General features: G+C 40.5%; 1 protein-coding gene across 1 annotated transcript in view; it reads right to left on the bottom strand.

Annotated features, from left to right (window-relative positions):
- Positions 1-489: 489 nt before the first annotated feature.
- The window catches only part of LOC124288632, a 28,532-nt gene continuing 16,317 nt past the window's right edge, over positions 490-12,704 (bottom strand). The window contains exon 2 of the mRNA XM_046725185.1: positions 490-1,310. Coding sequence (XP_046581141.1) covers positions 1,024-1,310 — 287 coding nt within the window. The 3' untranslated portion in view covers positions 490-1,023. The remainder of the gene's footprint in view (positions 1,311-12,704) is intronic.

The following is a 12,704-nucleotide window of genomic DNA, read 5'->3' as shown; positions in this document are numbered from 1 at the left end:
TATATTGTGACATAAATATTGAATGCCTTAATCTCTCTATCTACCATAATCCCACTGTATCATCAATGATAAATAATTTCTCCGCGAAATGGCACCTCTGTCAGACATTGCATTATCCGACTGTTGTATGCACCAGATGTCACATAAATGGAGCGAGATTTACGGTCCACATCCCAGTTGTTAAGTAAGTGAATGAGTTTTACGACGTTTTTTAACAATATGCCAACAATATCACAGCGGATGACATAAGACATGTGATTTTCACATTGTGTCGATATGGGGAATCGAACCCGGTCTTCAGCGTGAGAGAACGCTTTTGCCACTAGACATTTGACAAGCTTCAGTTGTATCATTTTGTATGTTGCAATAATGCCAAGTTGCTGTTTCAGATACGCAAACACATATTTGTTCAAATAAACGCCGATAGGAACCTGTTTCCTATCACGGTAAGTTTGGCTGTTCCCTAAAGCCACAAAAAACGAACGTCTATTTTGTTGCAGCATGGGTTCGATTTCTCTTTTATTACCATTTTTCTTGTTAAAATCAATCAAACGAAAATCAGCATACAGTAATAAGTACAGACTAGGCACGTGAAAGGTGAAGGTTTCTTGGTGATAGTTTCTTATCAGCTAGCATAGGATTCCAAATGTAAACTTCAGATGTTAAAAGAACAATGTCAAGGCGACAATGGCTGTCTGTACACAAATCAGTGTCCTGATTTTGAGGAACTTGAATACTTTGCACTGATGAACTGCAATGGGAGGGGAGGTGAGGGTCAGTGATGATATTTCTCAGACATCTGAATCATAAATTCACAAAACATTAGCACTGCAAATAATTCAGGAGCAATTTCAACAAATCCAACAGATCACACATTCGGAATTTAAAAGGTCCACAAATGTTAGTCCATGGTACTCCTTCACCGACAGAAAACGCCATCTTCAGAACAAATGGTCTTCAGTCCAAACGAATGATGACCAACCATTTGCTGCAACAGGTTCAAGCCGCGGGACCAGTTTGGCGTCAAGGCAAAAAGATTCCTGAACGTTTGCTCTTTAAGTTGGGTTGTAAAATTGTACTGAAGCACTTCCGTCTGTCCTCCATGTCAGCACACAAGAAGTCGGATGAGCTCCGTTTACCGATGTTCCTCATGGACACCTGGTCCGTCTCCCGCGCTGCTTTGCGGAGTCGGGCGTACAAACGGAGATAGGTATAGAAACAATCCATCTGCTCCATGTCGGGCGGGCAGAGTGCCCAAGCGTCAACCATATCCCTTCCCCGCTTCACTGTTGACCATCGTCTTGAAGATTCTGAAAAGTACAAAAAGACGTGTTTTTGACTTCACTGCCAATGTACGTTATGAAATCCCTCTTACTAAGGTGACCGAATGGCAATATCTTGCCATTACCACATCCTTGTCCTCAGGAAGATCAGTTTTAGCCTGATGATCCTGACTGTACAAGGAACGTTGTTCTATGCAATGAACAGAAGTTTAAATTTCCATACATGCCGACAGGTATTCTGCCTTGCGACTTTTCATTCAATAGACATTTTACATTCAAAATACAAAATGCAGATAAACTCACAGCACATGAAGCAGATCAAATGCATAAACATTACTTTTTTTCTTTTAAAAAAGCAAGAACTGACGACCCAGTCTTGTACAAGAATCCCACTGAGTTATTATGTTTCAGGCCTTTCATTTTACTTGTTAATTACCACCAAAGGCAACCGAATTCATCTTCTTTATATTTATACATATATATTAAATGGCAGTGAGGTAGCCGTGTGGTTGAAACGTTCGTTCGTCACGCTGAAGATCCGGGTTCCATTCCCACAGGTGTACATGGGTAAAATGTGTGAAACCCATTTCTGGTGTCCCCGGAATGATATTGATACAAGCTGCGTAAAACTAAACTCACTCACTCACTCACTCACTATTTATAGACTTATATTAATAACAAGTTGAGTGTCTATTAATCGTTTGTGCCGTACGAGTCGTGCTCGGGGGTTGTTCGGGTTTTCGTGTTCCAGGGTTATTCTATTCTTTTCAAAGATCAAACATATTTTTTCAGGCATTTTCAATTACTTTTTAAATAAAATTCCAGGGTCAATCCATAGAATACTAAAAGGTCGGTCACTACCTACGAACTTTTTTCTCGAAGGATAAGCACCCCTATGTCACCATTGGTTACTTATACTTAGGTTCTTATCGTGTCCGTTAAATATTACCACCAGTATACCGGACATGATAACCGGATGTCATCATTTAAAAGTAAATCATGGGCGTGTTTTCGTGTACTTTCGCCAAACATTAGTTTTACCTCTGTTCGTTTTTATGCTGTAATTTCCCATTGGCTTCTATGAAATCCATTACTCGTTACTAAAATAACAAAAGGCCAATATGACAAAGTATTGCTTACTTGATTGTGTCCTCAGACATTTTCAGAGTACTTCAGAGAACTGTTGATTGAAGCAAATTGATCATTTAATGCCTACTGATATAGTATTCACCTTTCGTAATTACATTCTTTGATAGTTATTCCAGATATCAGCTGACGTCCTGCTAATACGAGTGGGCAAACCTAAGACGAATATACGGTACAAGTTAAAAGTCGTCGGTGTTAATTTCCTTCCAATAATCATATGAAAGGGCCAGACAGTATACTTTCAAACGGGCAGCCAAATTGAGTTCCATCTTGACCTCAACATGCGAAGCAGATGTATGAGTATGAAATGTGATCTTAGTCCGTTAGGAGCGACACAAAGACTCGACGACTTCCGGTGCAAGTTGATGCGAAATCGGATTCTTTGAGGCACGGTTGACACATTGAAGATCGCCTTCATGAGGTATTTGAAGTTTTAATTATCTACCAACTTATCCTTGGGACGTGAATAAACAGACAGTTATTTATGAAATGATTCTTTACTTTACTTGAAGGTTCGACCTACATGGTAACAAAATCATATATTTTCAAAGACAAACTGAATTACATCCTAGGTGACTACGCGCTAGTGTTAGCACAATGGCGCACCAGTTGATTGTAAAGTCATGATCCATGCTATGCTTTTAACAAAACAATTACATGTGTTTGGACAATTCTTTCATTCCACTGTGAGCCAAAGAGTGTCATCTAATGCCCTTTTAAAACATCAATTTACAGGTATATTCAGTTAAAAATTTCGAGGTTTGGTCCACACGTTCAAGTGAGTCTGCCGTGTGGAAAGACAGTGTGTGAGTAAATTTGGGTTCATCAGTGACCATAATTTTCCTCAGGCAGAGTGACCGGAAAAGTGGGGAACATGTTTTGGTAGGAAATTGTTCTTGTCTGGTTCACTCCTAAAAAGTGGAAGTGACAAAAGGTGTCAATGGTCTGCATGTATTGTTACAGGCGAATCCCCAAGAGCGTAGTTATGGTAGTGAAGAAGCAAGGGTATCGAATGAAGCATGTGGACCAACGGGAGGAGGTTTCTGGCATACAGAAACAAACAATAAAGACTTATCTATACATCAGTAGTTGCACATCGGCAGCGTCAGACGAACACATAATATAGTCAGAATTGTACAATCGACTCGGCTTCTAGCAGGGATATATTGAGATTATGGAAAGGGTATGTCGTCCCTATTGTGTTGTCGCATCTAAAATTGTACAACACAGATCCATATTTCCCTATGGCTGAGAAAGTTAGAAGCATAACATGCAACTACTGCAACAAAGAAGTTGTCTATCCATTAAAAGTGTTCCACTTCATCATACCAGCTTCTAAGTGCCACTTAAGGGAGGAAATTACATGTACAAATACAACGCTATGTATTGGCTATGCAAGTTGCGATATTTGTACTGACTGGTTAAGTGTGTAACGGGGACAGATAAGGCCTTAAACACGTGAAGACAATTTAGTTTGATCATTGAAGGACATTGATGGACATTTGAAACTGGAAAATGCACTGATATCGGCCATGGTCTACAACATTATTTGATTTCCATAGTCTCGAGGTCCAGCTGAAACAACGTCAAGCGGAAGGTCGGTAGTTCGATACCCGGTCCCGTCATACCGAACGGCATCAAACAATGATACCTATCGTTCCCATGCCTGACGCTTGAGAGGTATGGAATAAAGGTTAAACAAGGTCAGAATCTGAATATCATGACCATGTGAGACTGCAGCAAAACTTCCGTTTTTTTAGAAGCAAGTTAAGTGTTTGAAGTTAGATTCGCCTCACTTTACCTCATACTCGTTCATTTGAGGCTAAATATATCAGCCTTCATACACGTCTCTAAATGCAAACACCTTGACAACGACGTCAATACGCCGTTTCAGTTACCTCATCACTTACATCACGTTACAGATCGTACTGTAATTGAGCATTATGTTCTGGGCATGACGTTCGAAAAGACAAATGTGTTATTGCAAACTCCGAGGGCAACTGCAATAGATAGTAAACATTTAAATGAACAAGAAGGAATTCCTATGGGAAAAACATGAAATGTTGCTAGCTACGATATGATGACAAGTTGTTTTTGGAGAATACAAATGTTTTGTGAAAGCCAATATACCACAATCCAGTACAATCTAGTGCAGAACGAAACGACAAATGCCAAGTACTTGTTCTCAAACAAATCTCATACAAAACAGAATGTCAAACATCATGTTCTCAAATGACAACTTGAAGTGTGTTTTACAGCCATAACGTTTTGGCCTTTCCACTTGGCGTTCGGGAAATATGAAAAACACACTAGATGGCCATTTTTATGATCTTATTAGCTAAATAAAATCTGATAACAGTCATTAACCCGGTACACTACTCACGCGAAATTACCATTCCGCATTATGTTCTGCAATGAAAATCGTTTTAGCACTTACAATCGTTGTTGGGGATAAATCTTACGTAAACGCTCCCAGGGGAATGTTTTTGGGATGCACTGACGCTGAGATGTTTCTAATGAAAGGAGTGAGTTAATCGAACCCGGGTTTTCGGCGTGACGAGCGAACGCTTTAACCACCAGGCTACCCCACCGCCCAGTATATGCCTACTTCTATATATGCCAGCTACAAATATTATAAAGAACAGTGTCAGTTTTCTGAACTACTTTTCAAGAATTTCACCGTTTCTCGACACACGTGAGTATACCTGTACAAACAGGAAAGTTGTATGTCAATGAATTAAAAAATATCGATCGCACTATTGTTGGCATTGTTTTGGCTTTCAATACCGACTTCACAATAAATAGGGGAAATTAATTTAGTTTGAGGGTTTGAGAGTATGCCTGATGGATTTGTGTTCTTCAGTTGTTTACAACCATGCACAAAATTAAAAACATCATAAAAAAGAAGCTTGTCACAAAACATCCGAAGGGAAATTAGTTAGTCTCATTTTCCCACCATTATTTTTACAGCAGATACTACTTCCCATTTCTAGTGTTCAATTAAACATCTTCTTATTTCATTTTTTTCTGTTTTTGTGAGACATACTTGCGCATCGGCTATATCTATGACCTTTCGAGAGTATAATATACAGAACATGTGCATAGAATTGTACTCCCGAGATAATTGTTGATAAGAGCGGATGCGCAAGTATGGCTCCCAACAGCTATGACTGGAAAGAAAAATGCTGAAGATGCATGTGTATTTAAGCCACAATTACCAATGCCCCTACTGTATCACAGCGATCTATAAACAGTCGAATCTGAAGCAGACACATCGGTAGGTCACACCATAAGCAGTGTTACAAGGCATCGAGCTACGATGACAAACAATCAGGTTGGTTGGACATTTTAACCACGCGATCACCACCTTTAACCTGGTCCCATATCTGACCGCCTCCGTGGTGTAGTGGTTAGAGCGTCCGCCCGGAGAGCGGAAGGTCGCGGGTTCGATACCCGACCGCGTCATACCAAAAAGACGTTAAAATATGGTACTTGTTGGTCCCTGTCTGACGCTCGGCATTAATGGGTACAACAAGGACTGGTCGGCTCGGAGTCAGTATAATGTGTCTGAGTGGGGTATTCATGCTTCACTGCGGCATGGTATCTCAGTGGGCTAGCACTATAAAACCAGCTTAAGTCTGGGCTAGTACAAGCAGGCGCACATACACATACACACGCATGCACGTCGTCATATGAGCGAAATATTCTCAAGCACGACGTTAAACCCAATTTCACCTCATCTCACCTGGTCCCATATGTCCCAGGGCACTACTATCCTAAACCTGTTCCAATATAATAACGGTGGTATTTATGCTGAAACAGTTAACATGACAAGAAAAACGCCACGTCACAATTATGTCACAGTTCAATGCTAATATCGCGTTACGATGTTGTAAACGTGTCAAATGAAATGTATACATGTATTGCAATTTTGTTTTTTGTTTTTTTGACGATATCACACACAAAATGGAGGAAGTTCTATCGATATGCAGATATGCAACTTCTTTATGGCAATGAATGCCGCATTTCGGTTAGATCCTACGGTTATTCACCAAGTACTATCGGTGCTAGTATCTACACCTAACGTTGTATTAATTGTAATAAAGAAGTTGTGTATCCTTAACTATATCCCCTATTCATCATACTAGTTTATGAATGGCACTTAAAGAAATTATAAAAATAGTTTTTAATCAACGCGGACTTACTGCTGACGACACAAGACACTCTGGCCTTACTGACGTCCACGTAAATTCTTGTGTTACCAATTTGTGTCAATCTGCGGTACGCGACTTCATCATTTGTCAAAGCAGGCAGCGGGCTAAGTGAAATCCCATTACAGTAAGGGCGAACAAGGAATGCATTGCTCTATTTAATGCTGGAGCTAAGAACGGTTCACAATGATTTATTGGGTTAGAGAAGTACATTTACATTGTACTTATATATCTGCTAGGTGACAGCAGAATAGTTTGATCTGAAATTCAGCTTTCGCCTGAGGATTTATCATTTGTATGTGTAATTTTTTCCGAAATTTGATTCAGTCTCTGACAATAAACTTAAAGCTGCCTCCAGTTGAACACCAATTGGTAAAGGGCGTTCAAGATTAGTGCACACTCTGTATCGACATGCATTCGTGTGCGTACGTGCGTGCGTGCGTGCGTGCGTGTGTGTGCCTTCCCTGCATAAAGTCAGTTGTGTTATACATCCCAGCACTGTGCCTTAGTTTAACGACGATACCTACTCATAGTAACTGACTCCCGGACAACTTTTCTTTGTTTCACCTTAATTCCGAGCGCCAAGCAGGTGAACAATAAGTACCATATGTATGGTCTTTGGGAATGACGCGACTAAGAAACAAACCAGAAACCTTTCGCTCTCCAGGCAACACTTCGTCCACTGAACCACTGAAAGTGACTGAGTGAGTTTAGTTTTACGCCGCACTCAACAATTATCCAGCTATATGGCGGCGGTCTGTAAATAATCGAGTCTGGACCAGACAATCCAGTGATCAACAGCATGAGCATCGATCTGTGCAATTGGGAACCGATGACATGTGTCAACCAAGTCAGCGAGCCTGACCACCCGATCCCGTTAGTCGCCCCTTACGACAAGCATGGGGTTACTGAGATCAATATTCTAACCCGGACCTTCACGGGTAGGATGCAATGGTTTGCAACCTGAGGATATAATCATAATAATGGCTATTCATAAAGCACCTGTTTCCACGCTGGAGCATGCTCAAGGCGCTGACGCTACAAGGTTAACCTATGACTTATCCCACCTGGTACCCATTCACTGCTGGGTGAACAGAGGCAATTTATGAGCAAACTTGCCTAAGGTGAGACCACATGTGTCACTTCTCAGGAGTCGGGACAACTTTGCTTAACTACAACTGATTTTCTATAGCAAAATAGTGGTACTTTCAAATACTGACCTAACGAACTTAAATTGAACAGGAACTCCGATTCGTTACATTCTGAGCACATGTACTCTTTGTGGTCCAATAGAGATGTAATTGTCACGGTCCTCAGAGATTCGGTTCCATATAAGCAATTGTTCGCGTCACCTACAGCTGAGGTAATGGAGAACGTTCGGCAACCTAGCAAAATGTTTTGTTTTATTATAATAGTATACCGACGGGTATCAGATCCCACGAGGAATCGTTCATGGACAGTGAATTGTTTAACTCCTACGGTGGACAAATGATGGTCAATACACTGACTGACTGACTTAGGTTTTACGCCGCTTTTAGCAATATTCCAGCAACATCACGGCGGGGAACGCCAGAAATGGGCTTCACACATTGTACCCATGTGGGGATTCGAACCCGGGTCTTCGGTGTGACGAGCCAACGTTTTAACCACTGGGCTACCCCACCGCCCCGATGGTCAATAAAACATGACGATATAGTTCTGTCGTGTCGCAAGAGCAATGCTGAGTGGCGACAGGCAACAGATACTAGTACTTACTTTTATGCAAATTGTGCCAATCTATTACATCAGCTACAGGTACACCGTGTGAGGTGGGATATTTCTCTTTTATGCACTGACACCTGGAGTCTGATAATCCATTCGTACTTCTTTTCACCCACATTTATACTTTTGCGCCAAATACTTTTCTCTAATCGAAAGTGTTCAACTGATGGTACCGTTTCATATTAATTTCAGATTTGAGTGAGTGAGTGACTTGGTTTTACGCATCCTTTTGCAATATTCCAGCAATATCACGGTGGAGAAGACCATAAATCGGCTTCACACATTGTACCCACGTGGGGAATCGAACTCGGGTCTTCGGCGTGACGAGCGTAGGATTTAACCACTAGGCTACCCCACCGCCCCTTCAGATTTGAACACACAGATGTAGGCATGTTGTGTCTGGGATTACACTCTCTCAGTAACGTTCAGATTCCAGTACATTTTATTCAGTCCTAACCGACATTCGAGCCCACACTCGCTAAGGGAGGCACCTAATCGCCAGTACACAAAATCAGGGATCTAACCCACGCAATTGGAAGTCGTACTTGTAGTAGTTATCATGTACGTTGTGTAGCCCCTTGCCAAGTGTAAATAGGCACGGTTCCCATGGAAGAATGAGTGAGTGAGTTAATCTTTAACGTCACATCGGCAATACCCATGGAAGAAAGCTATGAAAGCACAATTCCTGCGATACACTGAGAAAGTATTATCCCATATTTATATATATGTTATTTTTCATATTTGTTTATGACATCGACAGAATGAGTCGGTTGTCATGACCTCCACGTGGGTTGTCATAACAATAGTAAATTACATGCGTGCAGGTTTTTATATCAAAGCAGGGGCGGTGTGATAGCCAAGTGGTCAAAGCGTTCGCTCTTCTCGCCGAAGACCCGGGTTTGATTCCCCACATGGGTACGATGTGTGAAGCCCATTTCTGTCCCCCGCCGCTGCTTGAATATTGCTAAAACGGCGTAAAACCATACTCACTCACTAACTCACTCACTATATTAACAGGCCCATATTTTCTGGACTCAAGTTGGTTTGAACTTGTGACCAGGCTCAATACATCAAAAGGTTTGATAACCGATCATTTTCAGGGTGAAATGACATGACACAGAGCTAATTACAAGTTCATATTTTGACACATACCCATTGGCTTTAATGGACATATTGTTCACTGTCAGGTTTACGTATATTTGAGTGATAACTAGAAGGTGTTTCGAATTAAGAAATACTATTGATATTGTATTACATGTATAATTAGTAGACTGAAATATAATTTGTATGCGTCTGGTATTTGGCTACGATATCAAATTCTCCCGTAATATTAAGGTGTCGATGTTGAAATGTGTCTTAGGTGAGATAGGTACTCAGATGCCTGCATTATAACGGAATGTAATAACACGAGTCTAGCAACAATGACACTTCACATCAAAGAGGTGGTCGTCTTCAGAACGGACGAAAACTACCGCTGAGGTTGTTATTCCTGTCATCAATTAAGTGAGTTTCTGATTGAAGTATGAAATACACAATGCCATTTTAGAAAGTGGTCAAATGCAACATATGTTATATTTGGGATTACACATTCTTAGTAAAGTACAGACTCTAGTACGTTTTGGGTTGAGTCGCATCCGGGACTCGAACCCACACCTCTGATTGAAGTACACTGTTTATGTGTGGGTGAGTGAGTATGGTTTTACGCCGCTTTTAGAAATATTCCAGCAATATCAATGCGAGGGCCATCAGAAATGGGCTTATTGCATGTGGGGAATCCAATCCGGGTCTTTGGCTTGACGAGCAAACGATTCAATCACAAGGCTACCCCACGGACCTATTGTAAACCAAAAGTCACTGTGTTCTTTCATCTGATTGGTTGAAAAACATGATCGAATGGTATTAGATTCCCGGAAATTCGCTGCGTATTATTTAGTGTTGGGAATTGTTTAAAATCTCATAATTGATGATTGGTTCATTACTACCGATCAATCATTGCAAATAATTGGTTAGCGTCATTTATGAAATTTGTTAATGCACATTAAAATAAGGGGGAAAAAATGTAGTTCTGGGGTTTTTTGGCAAAATTTCACATCTTTAAAGGATTACTAGTATGTTAGGAACATAAATTTCTTGGAGTCTTTAAGATAAATTCAATCATGACTTGAAACGAGCTTGTAGTGCTTACGAAATGTAACAGACAAAACCAACCATGTGAAAAATATTGTTAAATAAAACAAGTGTTCCAGAATTGTTTGTGTTCGATTATGAGAAATTATGATCGATTGCTTGGTCGTTTGGTCACTACGACCAATCTTCGATTATTTCAATTAATCGGACCACCACTAGTATTAATACGTACACACATCGCTCACACCATTGTATTGTTACGTCATCAGCTGTGATGACTTCATTCAAATCATATTGTGACGTAAAGTCTGAATGACGTCACAAATGAGCAGTTCCAGATGCTACCATGAGAGACAGCCGAAACGGCCGACTGATGACATTTCACTGCTGTACCCGTACTCGATGTCAATGAGTGCAGACACAAAAACGTGTGTGGACCTTTTGGTTTACTTTTGTGTTTACAATGTCGATAAACATCATTTGTTGGCCAATTTCCGGGTGTTATTGAGTATTTGAAGCACGGGAATTCATTTGGAACCGACGGCCTTCAGCCGAAATGAATTGAAATGAAATATTCATTTGGGAACCGATGACATGACTGTGTCAACCAACTTAGCGAGCATGACCACCCGATCCCTTTAGTCGCCTCTTACGACAAGCATCTGTTACTGAAGATCAATTCTAACCCGAATTGTCACGGGAATTCATTTGGAACCGACGGCCTTCAGCCGGAGGTTTCAAGTTAAATATTCCCGTGCTTCAAATACTCAATAACACCCGGAAATTGACCAACAAATGATGTTTATCTCCTAAATGGCTCATGTGCAAGAAACATGTAGAATGAAATCCCGTTCCGGACAGTGCATTTCCAAGAGAAAGAGAAAAACGTATTAACAAAGAATGAGTAATTTACGTTTGAGAGAAAGACAAGGACAACCATAGAAATAAACAAATAGATAGAGAGAAGGAAAGTAGATTGACAGTGGCGAGGAAGCAACGGACTGCGATTGGGGAGCGCAGAGAGACAGATAGAGAGAAGAGATATCGACGGGGTGGTAAATTGAGAGATTCAAAGAGAAAGATACAGGAGAGAAACAAACTCGGACAGACGGAGAGAGATAGAGCTGATTTCAAACATGTTTGATTGAATATGGTATTTCGTATTAAACTGTACATGTTTAGTGAGTCAGTTTAGTTTTACGCCGCACTCAGCAATATTCCAGCTATATGGCTGCGGTCTGTAAATAATCGAGTCCGGACCAGACAATCCAGTGATCGACAGCATGAGCATCGCTCTACGCAATTGGTAACCGATGACATGACTGTGTCAACCAAGGTAGCGAGCCTGACCACCCGATCCCTTTAGTCGCCTCTTACGACAAGCATGGGTTGCTGAAGATCAATTCTAAACCGAATCTTTACGGGTCACTGTACATGTTTAACATTCATGAGAGTAATATTATGTCCATCAATGCAGAGTTATTACAATCCAATAATAATAGAATAAGTACTTCAAACAACAGGTTTAGTTTGTCCAATACCGTTAGATTACAAATTGCTCAGCAGACAATTGGATAAACCTCGACAATTGTTTTTGAATATGTAGCTTTGTTATCAAAACATGCCAATTTTCAAGTTCGCAATGGGAAATGGCTTCTTAAAATCTAATATGTCGTGCAACATATCAAAGTATGGAATTTATCTTGTGATAACTGATCCTGGAACAGATCCAGAAAATATCGATACATTGAATGAGTAAGTTTAGTTTTACGTTGTCTTTAGCAATATTCAAACAACATCAGAAATTGGCTTCACAAATTGTACCTATGTTGAGAATCGAACCGGGGACTGCGGCGTAACGAGCGAACACTTTAACCACTAGGCTTCCCAACCGCCACCTGAATATACAACAATCAGACACCTACGTTACTCGAATGGCCCCACTTAACATCAAGAGATACGATCTGTACTGTTTGTTAAAGTTATAAAATATTCAACCAAACGCACTGGTCCATTTGACACCTGGTGTCGAGACTTTGGTTTACATGGTGATTTGTGAAAGTAGGTTCTTGGAAGCGTGGCCGAACTTCCGATGAGCTATATTAAATATATCCCCCTTTGTCAATAGGAAAAAGAAAGTATAAACACTTATATAGTATAAATACTTTTTTCAATA

This window comes from Haliotis rubra, unplaced genomic scaffold, assembly GCF_003918875.1.
Source record: "Haliotis rubra isolate DU_JTF1 unplaced genomic scaffold, ASM391887v1 Scf421, whole genome shotgun sequence".
NCBI lineage: Eukaryota > Metazoa > Mollusca > Gastropoda > Lepetellida > Haliotidae > Haliotis > Haliotis rubra.
Note: the sequence above shows the minus strand (reverse complement) of the source record. Positions and strands in the feature narration are given on the sequence as shown.